The following is a 22,979-nucleotide window of genomic DNA, read 5'->3' on the forward strand; positions in this document are numbered from 1 at the left end:
GATTGTGTATGTGTACATGTATGTGTGTGTGAGGGAGGAGTTGCTACATATTTAGTGGGTAAAGGCCAGGGATGCTAAAGACCCTGTAATGACTTCCACAACAAAGAATTATCTGGCATCAAATGTCAGTCGTGCTGAAGTTGAGAACCCTAAACTAATAAATGCATACATCCAATAGACATTTATTGGGTACTTAGAGTATCCCTCTCACAAAGCTACATTTTCCAGATGACACAGATAGGCCCTGGCCCCCATCTCCTCTGGAAGCTTACCATTGTGTTGGATAACAGATGAAACACAGTAATGTATATGACATCTAGTCTGTATATATAAAAGCCTAAGCCACTGAACAACCAAACAACTGGTTGACCGGCCACTATGGCACGCACTGCCCCCTAGTGGTCAGTGTGCTCCCATAGCCAACCTCTCCCAGCCAACCTTCCAGGGTCCCTCCCCCGCAGGCCACCCCAATCAGTCCTGATGGCTGCCAAGCTGAGGGCCCCCACCCGTGCATGAGTTCATGCAATGGGCCTCTAGTTTTATATATAAAAGTCACTACTGTATAAGACAATTTATATTTAAAGGTCATGCAACCTGGCTAGCATGGTGCAGTAGTTGAGTGTCGACCTATGAACCAGGAGGTCGCAGTTCAATTCCTGATTCCTGGTGGAGGTGGGCTAGGTCCCCAGTGTGGGGCGTACAGGAAGCAGCCAATCAGTGGTTCTCTCTCATCATTGATGTTTCTACCTCTCCCTTCCTCTCTGAAATAATAATAAAAGAATAGTTCAAATAAGTGTTGTGGATTGTCTAGAAAGGTAAAGAGTTACCTAAAATGGCTTTGTGTAGGAGACAGGACTTTCAGTGGACCTTAAGTACTGGCATGAATAGGAAAGAGAAAACCAGAAGAACTATTATATTTATTTTACTTAAGAAATACCAGAGCCACAACCGGTTTGGCTCAGTGGATAGAGTGCTGGCCTGCAGACTGAAAGGTCTCAGGTTCAATTCAGTCAAAGGCTTGTACCTTGGTTGTGGGCACATCCCCAGTAGGGGGTGTGCAAGAAGCAGCTGATCGATGTTTCTCTCTCATCGATGTTTCTAACTCTCCATCCCTCTCTCTTCCTCTCTGTAAAAAAATCAATAAAAAATATTAAAAGAAAGAAATACCAGGAATAAAAACATGACTTGAATAGTCAGTCATAAAGACGATAGGTACACTCTTCTTTCCAATGCTACTTACAGAGGTGGACCTTATGGTTTTCTCACACAAACTGAGAAGAGGTTTCAGTTGAGTAGGGGGCATTAGTGTGTTGAAATGATTGTGTACGTCCTCCCATCTCGAGCCCCTGCCTTTATATGTTGTCCTTCATCTGAGAATAAATGCATCACAGAAGTGCTTGGGCTAATACTCTTTTCCTTTTGGTCACAGTATTCTCTCTGGTAACTTTACTCTTCATTCTTCTTTTGTGCTCTTTGTGCCCACCCCTCTTTTTTAATATGTGATGATCATTAGCTATAGATTGTATGAGATTATATGTTGTTAATAGAACTTTATACCATCCACAGTGATGATTGCAACATCTTCAAGGCTCTTTGGAAATAGATATTGTGGGGACTCCATTGGTTGAAAAGAAAGATAAAATTCTCATTGCTAGACTTGATGACTAAAGGGACTTAAAACATTTGTTAAAATGTATCTTGGCCAGTAGGTGGCGCTCTCCTCCCTTTGTGTAAATATGTTATGAATGAATAGCTCTCTTTGCCCACCCTTCCCCCAAGTGCTGTTGTAGTGAAAACCAATCCATCTTCAAGTCTTTTCCAATATATATATATATTTAAATATATATTTTTTTATTGAATTCAGAGAGGAACGGAGAGAGAGAGAGATAGAAAGAGCAATGATGAGATAGAATCATTGATTGGCTGCCTCTTGCACACCCCCTACTGGGATTGAACCTGCAACCGGGCATGTGCTCTAAACTGGAGTTGAACTCAGGGTCCTTCAGTCCACAGGCCAACACTCTATCCACTGAGCCAAACCAAATCTTTTAAATTCACCCTCTTTTCTTCATTCGTTATTTCAGGTCCATCCCTTATCTCTCCTATGGTATTAGAAAAATGTAATAACCTGCCTCTAGCATCCTTTGATCCTAACCCATTCAACATGTTATCATTAGAATCACTTTCCAAAAACAGATTGTCAGTGGCCCGCTGAAAAGTGATGTGTGTGTGTGTTGCGGGGGAGGGAGTGGTGGGGCGGGGGCTGAAGCGGGTGGGGAGCGGGATTCTCTATGAAGGCAATGCAGGAACAGAAAATTCAAAGCGAAGTGGAGGCCTCTCTAGGTAATAGATTTGTCTCAGGGCAAGTATGACTGGCTATTGTGGGAAAGGTAGATTCAGATCCTCCTGCCAAGGAATTGAACTTGCTCAATGAGCCATAGAGAATCACTGGATTCAAAGCTGTGTTTGAACAAGATTAATGGGGCCAGGCATGAGGATGGGCTGGGTGAAAAGAAAGAGTTCAGTGGAGAAAGCTTATAAGGGTAAGGGGGGCCAAAACCGGTTTGGCTCAGTGGATAGAGCATCGGTCTGTGGACTGAAGGGTCCCAGTTTTGATTCCGGTCAAGGGCATGCACATTGGTTCCTGGCAAATTCCCAGTGGGGGTTGTGCAGGAGGCAGCTGGTCGATGTTTCATCATCAATGTTTCTAGCTCTCTATCCCTCTCCCTTTCTTTCTGTAAAAAGTCAAAAAAAATATATAAAAAAAAAAAGAAAAAGGGTAAGGAGAGAGGCATAGTCATCTGTTTTGCACTTTGGAATATTCAGAAAAGTAGATCCTCAGCCACAATATTCATCTGTAAAATACTTAGTTGCAGAATCAATGTCAGGAAACATCTAGGAAGTCAGGAATACACCCACATATTCTGATGTCCTGTGTCTGTGTGGCTAGCCTTATGTTTTCTCACTGCCTCTGGGTAGATTAGTAGGTGCCAGAAGCAAAGCCACTACACTTGTTTTCAAGTCAAGAGTAGAAAAAGGAAAACAGCTTGAGCTTCTTTCTGTATCACAGGCTTGCAATGTGTTATTATTCAACACTACAGTGTCAGATTTAGATTTTCCACCTCGAGGAATTGGGTTTAGCTTTAATTAGTTGCTATGAATATTTCTGAGCCAACTCTTGGGAAACATTTATCTAGAAAAATGGTTTTACTAAAATATAAGCTGGGTTTAGGGTGTCATTTTTCTATCAAGCTTTGCATCATGTTCACACAGTTATAAATTCTCTCCAGCCATCTGGAAGATTTTGCCACCACCCACCATTGTTATACCAGATAATTATTCATTATAATTTAAAATACTATAATATTGAGTCCATCTGTATTGCCACCCAAGCTCTATGAGTAGCTGCAGGACTTTAGATCATGAATATTTTCCAGAGGAAAAATGATGCAGGTTATTCTGCATAGAGGCAACGAATGCATTTTTCATCCTGCAGCTCTTCAGAAAAACAAGCTTAAAAATATCACACAAATGAAAAACAGACTTCAGCAGTTACACGCAGCTTCCTGAGTGACTGAAGAATGTGCCTCTTGTGGTTAAGACGAGGGATCTGCTTAATATGGACGAAATACCAACACTCCAGGCATTTTCATTGACATTTCACGGTGACTTTTTGAACTTAGGAGTGCTGACACGAAAAACCTATTCTTGCTGTTCTGGAGGCCCGCAGGCAGACGGCAGAGAGGGCAGGAGAGGTAACAGGCTGCGTCCCTATCGCCTTTTCTCTACTTGTGTCTTTGTGTCTGAACTTCCCTTTCGTTTATACTGTTGCACTCCCCAGTTTCCCAGGATTCCTTTTCTGAAACCAGTTAGGAAACCGGGCAAGGGTTTGTTCTCAGGCTCTCCAATCCCATGGCCTCGCCACTGGGACTTGCGTACTTGACCAAAGTGAAAATATTTGTGGTGGGTAAAGACCTTTGCCAAAGGTCAGAGAGCACTTCTGTTCCTTGGAACCATTCGTTTCCCAGAGTGCCCTGGGCACCTCGGAGAACAGAGTCAAAGGGTAAAGGAGTCCAGGGAAGCCCCTTTTGGGATCTTCCCCAGCGCCGGCTGGGCTGGGCTCCGGGGCTGCCGGGTCGCCTGGCAGCAGCCCGGGAGAGACATGCTGTTTTGTTTAAACCCTCCACATTCTTTGCCATATCCCCATTGGCCGGATGGGGCTCCCCGCCGCGGCCGCTGCTGATGTCAGCCCCGCCGGCGCTGGCTCCTCCCGCGCCCACCTCCCGGGCCCCAGGCGCTGCAGCTCCGCGCGGACTCCGGCTCCGGCGAGGTGGCTGCAAACTCGCGGGCACGCACGGCGGGCGCCGGGGGAGCCGGGGCTCGGGGGAGGGGACGCGTGCGGAAGGCGCCAGCTCGCTCCCGCCGCCTCTTGCAGCGCGGGCCGAGGTTGGAGGAACCCGGGGCCTCCGCTCGGCTGAGCCCGGCGACGGCGGCTTCCCTTTTCTACCCCAGCGAGCTCCAGAGCACCGCGGGGACCGGCCCTCCAAAGAGCAGGAAATCTTGTTTACCGCCCGCGGAGAGGAGCCCAGCGAGCCTTTGTCTGGAAAGTCAGCATCTCCGGATGAATTCCTGCAATGAGTTTCTGGTGAATTAGCATCGGGCAGAGCGGCCGGAGAAGGGGGGTCGCGAGGTTCACGCCTGGTCTCCAAGGCGTATCCAGCGGGTGACTTTTGTGCATTCGTTTTAATTTTTGGAGATTTCTCTCCCCCCCACCCCCCCCCACCCCCCTCACTCGCCGCCACCGGGCATGTCCTGATCTGACGGCCGCTCCTACCGCCTGGAGCTGCGGATCCCAGTGGTTTCCAGCGGGGCTCCCTCCCTCCCTCCCGGACTTTGCAACACCCGCGTTCCGGGAGAACCGACTTCGGCGAGGAAGGGGGCGGGGGCGCCACGAACACCCGGACCCAAACCCTGACATGCTCTTGGGTGGAAAGGAGGAAGCCAGGAGCTGAGCGCACCGCCGGGTCTGTTTCCCCCGCCGGCTCCGAGCGCGGGGCTCCGGGCTCCCTGCCCTGCGCCTGGGCGCAGCCTTGTCGTTTGGGGCCGCCCCCCGCTTCCCGCTCCGGTGGTCCGCGGCCGGCAGGACCATGCTGCTCAAGGAGTACCGCATCTGCATGCCGCTCACCGTGGACGAGGTAAGCGCCGCGCCGGCCTGGCCTCGCCCGCTCCCCGCCTCCCCCCCCCCCCTCCCCGGGACGCCGTGTACCCCGCGGCCGCCTCCCGGCCGTCGAGTCCACTACGGGCGGCAAGGAAACCTGGTGGAACATTACCTCCCAACCCAGAAGGCCGGAGGGGAGGGAGGAGGGGAGGGGGATTGCTGTTTCCACTTGTCACCCCGGCGGGGGAGGGCGGCCTTGGGTCGGGCGGTGGACTCCAGGTGGGCCCTTCCAGGGGCACCTAGATCCACGTTCCTGGGGATCAGAATGCGCCAAAGGCAGTCGGTGCGCCCCCTTTCTCCAATGAAGAAAATGAATAAAGCACACCCAACAGCCCCACGCGCGCGCTGGTAAACTGGGTGTGTTTGGTGGTGGTGGTGGGGTGTCATCCTGTTCCGGCATGGGCTCGGGCTCCCCTCCGCCCTTTGCTGGAAGGTCCAGGTTCGGGAAGAGGCCCTTCACACTCTGAATCTGGAGGCCCCAAGCCCTGCTGGGGGACACCTCGGAGCCCGTGGAGGGCGGGGGTCCAGGCATGTTGCGGTGGCCGCCCGCCCGGGCGCCGCTCCCGCCACGCCCTCGCCACCAGGCTCCTTGACCCGGCTTCGACCTTTCGCAAACCGCCTGGCTCGGAAACTTTCTGCGTCTCCTGTTTCTTGAGCCGCGGGCAGCGTGGTCTGCGGGCGGGCGAGCCGCGCGTGGCGGGCGTCGCGGCACGGCCACCGGGGGGCGCTCCAGCACGCGGGTGCGCGTCCGGCCCGGGTTGGGTCCCGGCCGTGCGGGTGGGCGGCGGGGGTCGTCGTCCACGCTGCTCAGGTTCACAGTCAGGAAAAGATGACTCAGAATTATTCAGGCCCCAGCTTCCCCTTCTCCCTCTGCTCCCGACCTTCTTGGTGATCTCACCGTTGCTTAGCGCCTGCCCTGGGGACAGCGCGGGAGCATGAAGCCTGTCAAGGCAATTTGAAACTCACTGGTGTGGTTTGGTATGGCAACACCAAGGAAATCTGCGGCCCCAACCGTATTTATATTTGAATGTAGTGCCCTTAATCTATGTCTATCAAGAGTTATTGAGCCGCTGTTTTGTGGAAGGGACTAATTTACGTTGGAAGAGAAATGATAACCCAAAACGTGGCCGTGTTCCCAAGGGCCTGCCTTCATTTGTCGTCTAGAGCAAGTGTGAAGGGAAGACCCACTTACCTGCAAGGCAAGATCCAAGCAGCTCTGAGTTTACAAAACGAGTCCTGGGGAAGCTGCTGAGAGAGAGAGAGAGAGAGAGAGAGAGAGAGAGAGAGAGAGAGAGAGAGAGAGAGAGAGAGAGAGAGAGAGAGATCAGCCCCCACCCCAATGATCAGTGGAACGTTTGCAGTTGGTTGGTATTTGAGGAGAGAGCATTTGAGCAAGATCTTGAAGGATGGAGACCATGTGGGCAGTTCTGGGGCGCACATCCTGACTGTGTAAATAAAGTGGTGAAACAACACTTAGTTCTCTGGAGAGTGAGGGAGGCAAACGAATGAAACTCCGGTGTTGTAGAAAATGTGAGATCTCAGTCCATGGGCGGGCAGCGGGAGCTGGAGGTTCAGCTTGGAAGGTGTTTACTTCTACAAGATCTCCTCCTAATGACGTTATTTATTGATCAGAATTTGGACTCTAGGGGCCATGTTAGTTCTGCATGAAATACCGCCCCCCCCCCCCCCTCAATTCAGATGATAGTCAAGAAGATAACCAGTTCTAGAATCTTCTCTATTACCTGCAAAATATCTTTATTCTGGTTGGTTCCTTCTCAGGCTTTCTTGAACAGGCAGACACAGCTCCTTTCCCCACTGTTCGTTTTTTTGGACTTAAATACCCAGCACCTCCCTATAAGGAAATCACATTTGAGAGGTCTAGATGGAGGCCCTTCCTTCCTTAATTGGAAAATGAAATCAGATTCTACTTGTAACACCATGTATAATTATAACTTAATTAATATATAATTCATTTGGACTGAAGCATGATTCAGTTTCTGTAAGGTCATATTTGAAGTAGAGAAGCAGAGGGACATTTTAGATTGATAGAGGTTTCCAACTAAGGATTCCGGCGCACCAAAACAGTTGATGGATGGGAAGGCTAGGTCCATCTTGTCAGAGATCAGACCCCTAGAGCTTGACTGGTAGTAAACCCCACAGTTACCATGATTCCCCTTTGCACTATGCCCCACCAACCTGAACATTGACTATTGGGCAGCAACTTAATGTCTTCAAAGAGGACAGTTATCATCAGTTTAGCTAGACCTTTAGAACTTACCTCACTTTTGTTTCAACTCTTGAATTGCTTTAGGCCAGATTCATGGATCTATAGAACTTCTGGGACTTATTTCTCTGTTTAACCACCACAGTTCATTAGTAGCAGTGTCCATGTTTTCTAAAATGAGGCAAATGCTTTGTCTTAGAGAGGCATATTCTAGAACCAACACTGTGTCTGTGTCCCCTCCCCCCCTCCCCCTCAGTATCCATTTAACTCCTTACTGAGGGGAGGGGAGGGGAGAGTAAAGGGGACTGGTGTGTTGTTATCTACATTTTGCAGATGAGTAAACTGAGACTCAGAATGATTTAGTAATGTACACCAGGGCGCACAACTAGTTAACAGCCAAGCCAGAACCAGAGCCACGTTAAGCAAACACATTGTTTGTTTTTCCTTATTCTGCTCTCTGCCTGTCACTCATATTTATTCCAGCAAAAGCAAAAACACTTTTCTTGAAAGCAGAAAAAGCCAGCACTACCAACTAAATGAAAAAACGAAAATTCAAGAGAGAATTGTTCAAGAGCGTTCTGTTTCTACTATTTCTCTAGCCTTATAAAATGTCCCATAGTTCCAGGAAAGAAGAGCCGCTCTGGGAGATAAAGAGAAGAAGGCTGAACTACAGTCTAGACAGAGTGTTGGTGTTTTGTTCTGATTTAGACATTAATTTCAGAATAATGAATTATAAGAAGTAACACCCCGTGGATTGATTTTAATTAAAAAAGTCATTGGGAGAGTCTCCTCATCTATGTTCAATGTCATTGTCTCTGAACTAAATATCAGCCCTTGGGAAAGTTCTGCTTAGCAAAGGACCTTGGGAGCTGACAGTTGGTCATAAAGAAGTAGTTGTCAATGTTTTCATTTGAAACAGTTGGCAATGTAGATTCTGGAATTTTAAATTTGGAAGGGCTATTAGAGATGACCTACAGTTGAACCATTTTGCTTTGTAGAGAATAGAGTTGTAGAAGGTTTAGTTAGCTGCCCAGCTCATAGCTAAGGGCAGGGTCTAGGCCAAAACCCAGGACTTCTGATTTCTGGTGCAAAACTGTTTTACTGTAGGATAGAGGTTCTTCCATTTCTCCCCTCTGGGCTTCCTTGTTGGAAGGAAATATTATTTCTAAGCGTGATATGCAAAACAGGTATAGTGTTTAGTTGGAGGTGGGTTAAAGGCTTTGACCATGGATGTGTACTTAGGGGATATTTAAGGGTGGCCAGGGGAGCACCATTTAGAGCTACTTTTGTACAATATAACAAGCCCCCTGGTTTTCCTTAGATTGTATGCTTATTTGGGGTGGCTTTTGGATATGTGGCTCCATGGAGATGATGGTGGCGTTTAAGACCCCTCCCTCCCCAAGAAAGCCCTTGGGTGCTTCCACTGGTCCCAGCATCCTAATTCCAAATGTCATCTTCATGATATTTGGGGCACAGTCTGAAGATCACCCCTCCCTGACAGGTGCTTAGCAGCAAGATAAGTATTTTCCTAGAGCTGAGCACATCCTAATAAAATCTGAGGCAGGAATCCTTTCGTTTTCATTGCTTGCTCTGGTGTTTAACAGTTCCTGTTCTGATTGCATTAACATTAATATGTGTACTTTTAGTGATTTACTTGTGGTCTTTAGGGATTTGGTGCACAATGAAGGTAGGAACATTCTTCTTCCTTCTAAGAAAGGAAGAAAAAAAAAAAAGGAACAAGAAAAACAACTTTTAAAAATACAGAATATTACCTTGTTCTTCGCCCTGGCAGGGAGCCAGTGCACTTTATCCAGGCTCCCCAGGGCCCCAGAGACTTTTCTGAGAACAGATTTGGGAGCAGGGTGGTGCCATCTCTGGAATGACCTAAATGGAGGTGCCGAAATGCCAGGGTCAATAAAATATTTTGAGGGCTTTGGGGCAGGAATTTTTTAAGGAAAGAGTTTTTAAGTTTGCCCTCGGCATTGACAGTTTGTTTTTGGTACAAAGCGATACCCCTAAGTATAAAGGCTTTTGGGGTTAATCTAACAGACCTTCCCAAGATTCCTCATAATTGTAATTTTGCAAATGTTTTTTTTAAGAATGAGCGTTATTAATTTTTAAGAAGAAAAGCAGAAACAAAAAAAAAAAAAAAAAAAGAAAAACAAAAAACTAAAAAACTAAATGACAACAACAACAAAAAATGAGTACAATTGTGATACGCATCCCCTTACCCCCCGCCTTAGATTATCGGGAGGAACCAATGCCAGGGTCATGAGTTTGATTTCTGGGCCATCCTGGCAGCTTCTTTTGCTTGTTCCACAGCCAGAGAACAATGCCCCTCCTGCTGCCCAGCTATCTTGCAAAGCTCCCTTTGTGGTCCTGAGGGGTACCTGGGGAGAGGAGCGGGTTAATGGATAAGTGCAAACCTTTCACCACTAATGGAGCAGACAAGGAGCAGCTGCCACCCTCCTGGCTGGCCAGTGAAATGGACTTTGTTTGTGAAGGCCCTGCATTTTCCCTGTGATTTGAGTGTGAATGCCCTTCACGTGAAACAGATTCTGGGCCCTGAAAATAATGCACGCTGCTGTTAACAAAACCCTCGTTAAAAGAGGGGGTAATTAATTTTTGCTTTTCATTTAAAAAGGCATCGAGTGAATCCCTATAGCTCTTAGAAATCAATTTAGAAACCCTGTCTGTTTAATTGAGTATTATTGATATTCAGAGAAAAGCAAGCATCTTCATTTCAGAAAGGCTCTCATTTCAGGTGAATGAAGAATACTATTTTTTTTTTTTTTTTTTTTGTAAGCAGTTTTTAAAAACGATGTTTTCAGCTTCCAACCTCTGTGAGGTGTCATTTAGGAAAGTGTGTGTGTGAGTGTGTGTGTGTGTATAGGGGTCACAGAGTTGTTTTAAATTTAAAAGTGTGTGCACAGTGACAGGCAGTAAATGTGTTTTGCAGGGGCAGTGATTACTGGAAAAGTCCGTCGAGGTTCATTGCTTTAGCCACCTGAGTGAGGGCGCCTGCTTTCTGTTGCCTGGAGGTCTGTATGGCCACATAACTCTAAAAACCTTTTGGAAAACCAGCGAACACTTCTGCCTCTGTTCAGGGAAAAAGACAGATACGGTATGGAAATCAGCTGAGTTGTAGTAAGAAGTCAGGAAGGTTTTACATATCTTGAGCAAATTCAGCCCACTGGGAGAGAGAAAGAGAATTTCAGATTGCAGTCTGCTAACTGCCTGTCCTGCCTGGCTCATGCTTGAAGTCAGGAATTTTGTGGTATTCCCCAGTGGGGATTTTTTTGTAGGCTACATGGCAGATGAATTCCAAGTGTATTATAAGTATTAAAACAGGAAAACAAATCATATCTGGAAAATGTAAAGTTGTTTGAAAAAACAATTATCTCAGAAGCTTGATTTTTCAGACCACACATCCTCCAACCTACAGGAACTTAGACAATTCATATAAACAAACGGAATCTCAGGTGTGCACACCTTTGGGCGCCATTTATATGGAACCCAATGGAAATAGAGCCATATGATGGCCCTGCAGCTGACCACTCCCAGGCTCCCAGCCCCTGCTGCTGTCATGTGTGAAAACTTGAAAGTTTAGCCCTGGCTGGTGTGGATTTGTTGGCTGGGTGTTATCCCATGCACTACAGGGTTGCCAGGTTGAATCCTGGTCAGGGCATGTCTGTGTTGCAACTCAATCCCTGGTAGGGGGCGTGGCATTTGGTCCATGTTGTGCTCTCACATTGATGTTTCTCTCTCTGAAAATCAATAAAATAGTCTTAAAAAACAACACTTGAAAGTTTACAGAAAACGTGTGGCAATGCCACCTCCTCAGGGACGTCTTTCTTGATGGCTCCATCTAAAATAATTTTTCCATTGTACCCACTCCCCCCCCCCCCCCCCCCGCATTATTCTTTGTCTCTGCACTTCTTTCTATCATAAGCAGTACTTGTTTTTATTTATTTCTTACTTGTTTGTCATCCTAGAGCTTATATCCACAGGCCATTGGAGAAGTTTCATTACCATTATAAAGTAGATTATGGTGATGGTTGCACAACTCTGTAAATAGATTAAAAACCATTGAGTTGGGATATAAAATACATCTCAATAAAGTTGTTTTGTTTTTGTTTTTAATTTTATTTCAGAGAGGAAGGGAGAGATAGAAACATCAGTGATGAGAGAGAATCATTGATCAGCCACCTCCTACATGCCCCACACTGGGGATTGAGCCCGCAACCCTGTATATGCCCTGACCAGGAATTGAACCATGACTTCCTGGTTCATAGGTCAACACTCAACCACTGAGCCATGGCAGCTGGGCTGTGCTAAAGCTGTTTTGTTGTTTTTTTAAGAGGTGCCTCTGGATTTTTCCCAGCAGAATAGACAATCTGTGTTCAGAGAGAGAGCCATTGACAGAAGTGTGGAATTTGAATTAGGAGTACAATGGAAAGTCACAAACAATGGAAAGTCACGGTCCCTGTCCTCAAGGACATGGCTGTGGTTGTCCTGAGTCTAGCTTTCCAAAGGAGATTCTCTTACGCAGCTGTGAGGGGGGAAAATCTGCCAGATTAGATCAGAATGACCACAATTTAGGTCAGAACTTCATCCTTAAGGGGGAAATAAGTAATCACAGCTTGAATAGTTGCCGTAAGGCCAACTGCAGGGCTCACTGACACATGTCGCAACCCTCTGAGCCCCCTGCCCCAGCCCTACCGTCGAGGGGACAGAGGCTGGTGGCCATCATGAAGGTCTTCAGCTGAGACCTTTCTGGCCCCAAGCGTATTTCCAAGTGCTTTTTATACTCATCGAATGGGAAGTAATGTGTTAGGAGAATAAATCCTAGAATACATACTTCTGAGGAGGAGATGGTTCTATGGGGGAGTTGAATCCTTTGCCTAAAGACCTCCCGTCATGGAGGCTACCTAGTTATTTAAACTATGTCTCAATAGACTTGGTCTAGGATGGCAAAATCCTGCCCTGTTAGGCTGGGCATATCTCCCAGGATGGCAGATCACTAGAAGAGAACCCCCACTGCACAGGACCCACAGTGGTGGCTGCGGAAGGAGCGACAGAGGAAGGAGTCTGGGGTCACCCACCACTTCCTGGCTGATGCCTGTGCAACATTGTACAGTGATGTTTGTTGACTTAGAAACAGAAAGCCAGAGCTCACCAAGATTTTGTCATCAAGTGTTAAAGTGACTCATTCCTTCATTTCCCAGCAATCTGACAAAAGGGGCCTGCTCTTAAAACTTCATTTTAGACTTTAGTGGAAGCCAACTCATGTATCTGAACAAGTAGCTAACGTAAGTTCTTGAGCAAATTTATTCAATGACTCTTCCCTTCTTTTCTTTTTTTTCTCCATTCGTTGAAACATGACCTTCTAGAATAGCAAAAAGAAAAACCTCATCATCCTTTAATTCCAGTAGAATTATGTCTGCTGATCTTTAGGGTGTTGTTATTTTCCCAGAATGAATCACCTAGAGAAGATTGGCCAAACACATGTAATGTGATGAAAACCTACAGTCATGTTTAAGCATCTAATTTGAGCAGCTAATCTCCAAAGATTGCATCCCTGTCTCATGTCATTCTCTCTCTCTCTCTCTCTCTCTCTCTCTCTCTCTCTCTCTCTCTCTCTCTCTCTCTTTCTTTCACACACACACACACACACACACACACACACACACACTTTCAGGTCTGATTATATTTGCTATATTAAGGTGTTTTCTGAGCAATAGTTTTTTGGGTTATTTTTTATATGAAAAATTACCAATCAATATATTTAAAAGAAAAAATGAGAATTCACTACTAACTTGGATGCTAATATAATAGTCCTGGCTTATCCTCAGGATGTGTTCCAAGGCCCTTAGTTGATGCCTGGGACCACAGATACACTATGTTTTTATCTACACATATTTACCTATGATAAAGTTTAACATTTAAATTAGGCACAGTAAGAGATGAACATCAATAATTAATAATAAAAATAGAACAATTATAACACTAAATGTAATAGAAGTTATATGAATGGCTTTGGGACCATTACCGTATTAAGTAAAATAAGGCTTACCGGTTCTTAATTAAACACAAGGACTCTATGGCAGTCAGTCTGATAAATGAGTTGGCTACTCTATGACTAGTAGGTGGGTTGCATATACAGTGTGGATGCGCTGGACAGAGGGATGATTCATGTCCCTGGTGGGACAGAGCGGGGCCCTGCCAGATCTCATCACATTACCCAGAATGGCACACAATTAAAAAGATGCATTGCTTATTACTGAAATTTTCCACTCGGTATTTTCAGACCCTGGTTGACCACAGGTAACTGAAACCGCAGAAAATAAAACTGTGGGGAGGGGGTGGGGCGCTGCTGTATAAAGAAGTTGTTGAAACCTTGAAGTGCACTGGGTCTTCTTTGCTAGCTTGTATTTCCCCAAAGCCGTGCAATATGTCTGTCTGTTTTAAACACTGTAGTGGGATTTACTTATTTATTTTTAAAATGGCAAAGTGTCACTTATCTCTTGATTCTCTGGCCAAAAAGTTTCCAATATGTGTAGCCAGTTTATACAGACAGTGATATGACCTGTTGATAAATATTGGATGCACACTTCCAGAAAGTATTGTGGAAAAACTGAACAGTGCTTCAAAAGCCAAGGGTTCCACTGCTCATTTTGCTTATCTGAGCCATCTCTGTCTTCATGTCTCACATAAATTGTGAAAGTTACTTGCCATGACTGTCTGAAAAGCTAGATCTGTGTCAAAACGTCTGGTTGAGTGTGGCCTTGTAGCAACCTTGCTTTTATGCACATAATAAAATAGTCAGCACTAAATGCCTCAGCCTTGCATTCTGTGAAATACTGTTTGGAAAGTGTTTTAAATTTTTATTTCTATTTTATATGCTTGGACTAATAGCAGCTACATTTCACGTGTAGAGGAGGGAAAGAGAGAAATTACATTTGTGTTATTTCTCTTAGTCCTCAGAATGGTCCTATGAGTGAGATATTATCATCCCATTTTGCAAATATGGACTAGGGGTGCTTGCATGCCTGGTCAGTGGTAGACTTGGATTCCCACTGAAGTGGTCCTTCTCCATAGGAATGCTCTTTGTTCTACCCAGTTTTACCTTCCTTAAAATCCTAAAGCTGGAAGGAGCACTAGTGGTGATTTATTAAAGATTAAATGACTTGTTCAGGTTTATCAAAGAAAATAGTTGGAGGAAGGCAGTTCTTGTATTCCAGTTAAACTGAGAGAGTGGTCCACAAATTTTATCCATTGAATGATAAATTTTACCCAAGTACTAAACCGTGACATTCCTCTGCTTAACGTTGATAAATGAATCATACTCCTTTGAAAATAACTTGTAGTTCATGCTCTAAAAAGAGAACCACCTCTACAATTTTGAAAATTATTCCTTTTAATGGCAGTGAAAACCTTTGGCTTTTATAGACATCAGCAACAGAGATGTTCACTGATGAGCTCCTGTGAGCTTTCTCAAACTCAGTGTCTAAAAATAATGATGGGAACAGACAAAGCAACACCATATTTTTTGGCACATTTAGTAAAAAACTTGAAACTTCCTGTGGAGGTAAGCAAAGTGGAGGCATGAAAAATGACCAAAATGTACTATTCACACTTGAACCTGCTTTTGCCTACCCCTATATTTATTTGCCCTCCCTGCTGAGATGGCTCATCTTTGTTAGCATTTCGTCCAGAGCCAGTTTCCTATGCCCATGCACAAATTAACACCTCATGTGGACTTGCATAAAAAATTTTAACTTGATACAATTATTTCTTTTGAAAATGGAACTTTTTCTTTTTCCAAATTAAAAATTAGCCTCGTGCTCATTTCAGCAGCACATATACTAAAATCAGAACGATACAGAGAAGATTAGCATGCCCCCTGTGCAGTGATGATGACATGCAAATTCGTGAACCGTTTCATATTAAAAAAAATATTAGCCTCAAAGACATTTACCAGTATCGAGAATTTTAAAGCAATGAAAAACCCAAAAAAACTCGCCTTTCATTCAACAGTGGAGATTCAGAGATTTAAAAATATATATTTTTTATTGATTTTTTTACCGAGAGGTAGGGAGAAGGAAAGAGAGTCAGAAATATTGATGAGAGAGAAACACTGATCAGCTGCCTCCTGCACACCCTCCACCAGGGATGTGCCTGCAACCAAGGTACATGCCCTTGACCAGAATTGAACCTGAGACCCTCTCAGTCCGCAGGCCGACGCTCTATCCACTGAGCCAAACCTGTTAGAGCAATTCGAGATGTTTTGCTCTTTGAAAAAAACATGTAACTACCTAAAATGAGCTATTTAAAGGGATCACACATAATAGGTTGGATGTGCATATTCTTTGTGTTTTTTTTTTAAATAATACTTTTTAAAAAATTGTGGTAAAATACATTTTACATATCATTTGCCACTTTAACCACTTTTAAGTATAGTGTTCAGTGTACATTCACACTGTTGGGGCAGCCATCACCAGCATCCATCTTCAGAAGTTGTCTTGTAAAAGTGGAACTTTGTGCCCATTAAGTAATAATTTCCCATTCGGCCTCCCTCCAACCTCTAGCAACTGCCATTTTATTTTGTCTATGATAATGTAGCTGGTCAGTTTTTCTTTTTAAAATCTCCTTTCTATTTATCATTAAACTCATATACCATTTCCTGAAATAAAGCCAATAGAAGTTAAATTAATGGAAACTAACTAGAATTTTTCCTGAGTTCTGCTTTCTTTCAAAGGCAGAATATGATAAGATGGACCCATACCCATGTTTTGGGTGTTATTGATGACTCAGATAATGACCTATACATTTGCAGCAACAACTGAAGTGCTTGAAAATTTAAATTTGGGGTACCTAATACTATCTTGTCATTTAACAGAAAAGTACATTTTGTTTAGAATAGTACCTGGCATTTTAGAAGCATTTCAAACAAACAAGGTTGGCACTGACAAGTGTTCTTCTATTAACCTAGAAGGCAGAATATTTGATTACTGATAATGCTTTATTCCTATCCCAGGCAGAAATAGTTATTAATTGGATCCTTTTTCTGAATAAGGAAATAAGTGTAGTTAAATGTTAGTTTTTTAAGGAATCTTTTTTTTAAATCTTCAACCAAAGACATGTTTTTTTTTTATTTTATTTTATTTTATTTTATTTATTTTATTTTATTTTATTTTATTTCATTTCATTTCATTTTAGTTTAGTTTTATAGGGAGAGGAAGGAAGAGAGAGAGAGAGAGAAGAACATCTATATGAGAGAGAAACATTGATTGGTTGCCTCCTGTATGTGCCCTGACTGGGGATTGAACTCACAACCTTTTGGTGTATGGGATAACACCCCAACCAATTGAGCCACCCAGCCAGAGCTAAAATCTTATTTTATTTTATTCTTTCAGGATTTTATAAATGTTTAACTTAGAATAAAATAATTTAAGTCAGTGTGATGGCTTATTATTTTAACTGTTATGTTTTCATTCTTGTCCAATTTTCGTAGTGATGTCTATAGATAGAGTTTTCAACTCACTACCTGACAACCTGGATTTCATTTGATTTTATGGGATGATGGTCCTGCCACTCTCAAGAAGTTTGTTCCATGCTCTACCCAAGAAAATAGTGGGATCTAGAAACATGTTAGTCCTGAGTTTCAATTCAGTCTGAGAGCATTTTCCGGTGTGTCTGGGCTACCTGACAGATGTATTTAACCTCTAATGCACCTGAAATACTAGACACTTGTAATACAGAGTCTTAGAAAACAAAACCCTTGTTAAACTAGTTATTAGCCATCAAACAAAACAGAGGAACAACACTGGATAGATGTTTGAGAAAACAAGACGTAATCACCGGCTTGTATGGACAGGTAGTTCTGAAAACAGGGGCAGGTCTTCTGGAATGTGTCAGTTCCTCACGGGTGACATAGTTCTCCATGAGGAACCTTTTGCTGAGTTTGCTCTGAAATTATGATGCTTCTGCTGCTCAGGATGAAAAGACTATTGCAGCCCCTTAATATCTTTTCACACATATCCATCATTCTGGTCATTCAGCCTCCATAAAAGCGATGCAGTGGATAAAAGTGGTTTATCAATATTTTAAAAATGCTGTGAAAATGGATGGTTCTTTTGCTCGGTGAGACAGGTTTAAAGATATGAAATATGGTTATTGAATCCCCCTTCCCCTTTAAGTGCAGAGAGTAGGGTCACTGGAATTACATTCAATCAGTAGGGTACAGACTGTACCGAGTGTGTGGGAGACCCACACTCTGGACTACTGAAGGCCAAGGCCATAATGAATGCTCATTTTTTTTTATATTATAATATGTTTTTGCTGCTCATTAAGAGGCTCTGTGTCCAAAATGAAAAACCTTTAGATTCGGGATTCAATAGTTCACTTCTTTTGGATTGTGCCTGATGGGAACTTGGACACCGCCGAGCGTAATTGCGTCTTTCAGCAATGTGACGTGTGGGGCTGCAGATATGGGTGTGCTTCAGCGATTTCTTGCCAAGATCCAGCTGAAAAGGAGCTCGGTGGTTGTTTTTTAAAAAATATAGTAATTAGGCTATTAGTTGTTCAAATGGAATAATTCCCTTAAGCCTTTTCAAGAAAAACACTTCCAAAAAGGTCAAGTGCATTTAAAATTAGCCATTATTTACGTAGGTGCTCAGCCTTTTGCCCACAACGGCCCCAGGAGTTGTTTCTTTTTTGGAAGAAGAAAAAAAAAGTTGCTTGTGTCTGTCAGAAACAGTCTAATTTTTCAAAGAGATTCAGAACTGGTTCTTAGGTCAAAAGCAGCCAGATCCCTGGCATCACAGAAGGGTCATCATAGAATCATCTATTTGTCATCTGCGGAATGCCAACCTGAGTGTTCTGGCCTTTGGACAGTCCCTTCTGCGGACCTGGAGGAGCTGCTGCCAAGGACCTTATAGGCTGCTCAGACTGAGAAAAATTCAGAACAAAGTCAAAAAAGAGGCAGCGAATAGTGGGGATGGATTGGAGTCCAGGCGTGTGTTGCTGACCTCTGGGCTCAGATCTGCCCTGGGATGGAACCCGCTCACCCCATGCAGACTCCTGATCGCATGCCATTTCCCCGTGCTTCCCCAGCACCCTCTGGGTGTGTCTCATCTTCTAGCTGGAAGATCAGCTTTCTTTCTGCTCTTGTTGAATTGAATTGCAAATCAGCCAAACCTGACAGTGGTCACATGTTAAGTCCTGGTAATTGCCCCAGCTCCCTTGGGGAGTTTCATCATTGTAAAGAAGTATAATTACTGCCCTAGCTGGTTTGACTCAATGGATAGAGTGTCTGCCTGTGGACTAAAGGGTTCCAGGTTTGATTCCGGCCAAGGGCTCATGCCTGGGTTGCAGGTTTGATCCCCTGTAGGGGGTGTGCAGGAGGCAGCCGATCAATGATTCTCTCTCATCATTGATGTTTCTCTCTCTCCACCCCCTTCCTTCCTCTCTAAAATCAATAAAATATTATTTAAAAAAAAGAAGTATAATTACTTCCAAACGTTATTTTTCTCTCATTTTCCCCTCTACCCTTTCATTTAATTAAACACTTTGCATTTTATCACCTTGAGTCAAAGTGCCTGGATTTTCTGGTGTGGGCTGGTGCAGTATAGTGAGCATGAGCATGGACTTGAAGAACTAGCTGAAAATTTGCTGTGTGATAATCCATGAATTGTTTTAGGAAGACTCAATTTTCCTGTGCCGTGGTTTTTCCAACTGTCAACTACTTCTCTTTTTGACTCCATCAAAGACTGATCACATGAGATATGGAGCCTAAATGTATAAGGGGTGATGATAATTGCCCATCTGTGGGTACTGCATGAATACCTAGTAAACATGCTTTCCCTGAGCTATGTACAAAATGATCATTGTCTCACACTTTTAAACCCCTTTATTTTTAGGGCGACCGTCTAGTACACTTGGAGTATCTACTTTCCACATGGCCCATGGGAGAATTCTAAGATAGGTTCCCAGAGGATCTGAGTTTGCAGAGTAGTAAAACATGATTTCATTTATTTCCAGTCCTGCAGGAGCTATGAGTTGCTTCTTAAAATTTTCTTTTCCATCACTGTGATGTTTATGTTGCTATGGTGGTGTGTCTCTTGCTTGAGTGTCAAGATTGACATTGAAAATAGATAGGCCAAAATAACAGCTTAACAGGTGGCTGTACTTTGTGATGTTCATAAAACTCTTTTGCAGAGAAGTCCAGTGCAAGTAAATCATGCAGCTGTGCCCTCTTTTTTTTTTTTTTTTAACCCTGTCCTCTCCTTCCCTTATTATATATATAGACTTCCCCCTTCTTTTAAGCAGTGCCATGCCGATTTCTTGCAGTAACACAGGGAAAGACTTTAGCTCATTCTATTTAGCAGTGGATGTGTTTTCCTTATTTTATGTAATTGGAGCCTCTTCCTAAAAATAACCATTCTTTTCTTACTGTGATTCTTTTTATAGCTGATTTAATGGAAGGCTTTTTTTTTTTTTAATGTGCCATGTACACATGCATATAGATACATACCTATATATACATATTTTTGTATTTCTCTGTAGGTATAATCCTTAGTGAATGTGGTAGTAGAAATTGTTTTCTACTGACCTGTCATTAAACTTCTACTTATTTATGATCATTTTCTTTCTTTTTAGATAAAATCATGGAAAGAATCCAAGTGTTAAAACAGTTCAGCTTCCTACACCCTGTCAGAATTCTTTCTGGAATAATCTTGCATAGCAATCATCTTGCCATTCAGCTTAAGCACCAGCATGGGAGGGTGCTCGCTCTTTTGAGGTCTGACCTCTTCTCTGATTGCCCTCTTCGTTTAGAAGACACTTTCTTATGTTTCGTTGATGTCTGCCTCCCTAGACCTTTCACGATCGCTCCTCTCTTTCCCCTCTGGAGTGACACAACCATTTCCATATGCTGAATCTTTAAATATTTAGAGACATGTCATCCTTTGGTTTTATCTTCTATGATTTAATATTCAGAATTCCCCCAACTATTCACTTTAGGAAATGGTTTCCAGACTCCCTCCTCATTCCAGTGGTCCTCCTTTGATACTGCCCTTTAAAAACATTGACCAGCCCTGGACAGTGTGGTTTAGTTGGGTGGGTATCGTCCCGTTTCATTCCTGGTCAGGGCACATGCCTGGGTTCCGGGTTCGATTCCTGAATGGGGTATGTTTGGGAGGCAACCGATTGATTTTTCTCTTTTACATCCACATTTCTCTCTCTATCCCTTCTTCTTTCTCTAAAACTCAATAAAACATATATCCTCAGGTGAGGCTTATACATTTTTTAAATTTATGTACACTGAAATTGGAAATCTATATAATTTTCACATGTCACAAAATATTATTCTAATTTTGATTTATTTCAACCTCTTAAAAATGCAAAGCCATTTGTAGCTTGTGGGCCATACAAAGACAGGCCTGGGTGGGATTTGACCCCAGATATTGGAGGGCCAGTAGGGAAAACACAGGACTTACTTCAGTATCTTATGCTCTGGTGATGCTCTAGCATCATCAGCATTGGTGGTCAGGTCTTATCCAGGAGATCTGCTGGCACTGCTAAGTCTCTTTTTCCAGTGTGTATGAAATCTTCAAAAAACAGCAGCCTCATAGCAACAGCAAGCATTACCCCAGGACTTTTAAGTGTAAATGCGATGAGTAGCATCTGCTGATTTCCAATTTGACAAAATGTTTTTGATCCGTGCTTCTGTTATTTGATCGTGGTAGCTGCTCGTATTGGCTTAGTGGCAGATGTGATTAGTATGTCCTTCTGTCTTTATGCGATTTTTTTCAGTGACATCTCAATCCTGAAATATAGCTCATAACTGCTTACCTTGGTTGTAGAAACCAGTATGCATTTGGGTGTAGAAAGGAAGCCCTCAATTATATTAACAAGCTTAAGAATGGATTATGCTCTATTTCCTCATTACTTTTAATTGTTAAAATAAGGTTCTCATTAGATATTTTTTGAAGCAGTTTAGCTAAGATTATAACTTAGCATGCAGAGGAGAGAATTTAGTAAATGGTGAAGCCACTTTTTTTAGTGTGTAAGCATTTAATTAAAATGATATAATTGTCTACGAGGGCGTTTGCTTAGCAAGCAAGGCTTTGCTTTGCCGGAGGAAGGGAAAACACAGAGGGCCAACATTAGTGGGACATCCAGTGTGCCAGGACCTCTGTATTAATTAGCTCATGTCATCCTTGCCACCATCCTCCAAGGCGCATGCTATTATTTTCATTTTCCAGATAGGGAAATGGAGGCTCACAGGATTTGCCGAAGGCATGCAGTCAGTCAGTGGCAGAGCTGATCAAACCCAGGGCTCTTTGGCTACAAATTTCACCTGTGTTCTTCAACAACACCATTGCTTTCTTTCTTCCTTTATTTATTTATTTATTTATTTTTAATTGATTTTCTACAGAGAGGAAGAGAGAGGGAGAGAGAGCCAGAAACATCGATGAGAGAGAATCATCGATCAGCTGCCTCCTGAACACACCCTACTGGGGATGTGCCCAAAACCAAGGTACATGTCCTTGACCAGAATCGAACCTAGGACCCTTGAGTCCGCAGGCAGACGCTCTATCCACTGAGCCAAACAGGTTTCGGCCACCATTGTTTCTATAGCCAAAGGGCAGCTGACATTCATTCATGAGCAAGTTAATCATATCGATATAGACAGCTGATCCTAAAGTGGCTATGTATTTCTAAATTATTTATTGGAACAATACGTTTTGGAGTATATGTCTTAGAACCTGTGATATAAAATAATATTGACCTTCTTAATGGAAGATCTTAACGATCTTCTTTTCCTTAGCATAATATTTTCAGATTATTTGCATTTGCCATATTTTAATAAAACTAGAAGCATGATACAATTACAGATCACCTTAAAGCTGTTATAAATCACCAGGGAAACCTTGATTGTTTTTAGAAAGCTTCTGTGTTTATCTAGACTGTATCTTGCAAAAAAGCACTTCAAGATGTCATTATAGGAATGTTCTAATAGAAACTAAGAGAGCCTAGATGAGAATGTGTGATAATCTGAAGATATCATTTAAGTCAGGGTTTTAAAAACACATTACTTCCAGTGAGAAAGGAAGTCTCGTGGGCATGCTCTAATTTCACCACTATCTGAGTCCTTAAAAGCAGATTTATACTGGTAAGAGGGAGATGAAACAGATTTTCAGAATAAAATGTTGAAGCTGCTAAGTAAAATATATTTCATATTGTAATTGTTGAATTGTGTGAAATGGGTGCCTTAATAATAGCTGGTGCTGAGATTATTCTGTGAGGAAACTGGTTGGTGGCTGCTCATGGTTATTATGAGCTCCTCAGAGGAAGGTGATTGCCACCACGCTTTGCACATGATGGTTGCTTTGCACATGATGGTTGCTTAGTTGAGGTTGATTAAAACCTAATGGTCATTTAAATTCAGACCTAATTTTTGTGCTGATTGTGGCTTGAAAATGGGAAAAAAGTATCACTCTTTAAAATTTTTTGATTTTATTAACTACT

The 22,979-nt window shown here is 43.2% G+C and overlaps 1 protein-coding gene and 1 non-coding gene across 3 annotated transcripts in view; both read left to right on the top strand.

Annotated features, from left to right (window-relative positions):
• The first annotated feature begins 4,321 nt into the window (after positions 1-4,321).
• The window catches only part of PITPNC1 (phosphatidylinositol transfer protein cytoplasmic 1), a 210,186-nt gene continuing 191,528 nt past the window's right edge, over positions 4,322-22,979 (top strand). For both annotated transcript variants that reach the window (XM_036451383.2, XM_036451381.2), the window contains exon 1: positions 4,322-5,195. In XM_036451383.2, coding sequence (XP_036307276.1) covers positions 5,148-5,195 — 48 coding nt within the window. In that variant the 5' untranslated portion in view covers positions 4,322-5,147. The remainder of the gene's footprint in view (positions 5,196-22,979) is intronic.
• Positions 15,287-15,396, top strand: LOC118726688. The gene has a single exon (XR_004990369.1). It is a non-coding gene; the product is annotated as a U6 spliceosomal RNA (small nuclear RNA).

This window comes from Pipistrellus kuhlii, unplaced genomic scaffold (assembly GCF_014108245.1).
Source record: "Pipistrellus kuhlii isolate mPipKuh1 unplaced genomic scaffold, mPipKuh1.p scaffold_m20_p_22, whole genome shotgun sequence".
NCBI classification, from domain to species: Eukaryota; Metazoa; Chordata; class Mammalia; order Chiroptera; family Vespertilionidae; genus Pipistrellus; species Pipistrellus kuhlii.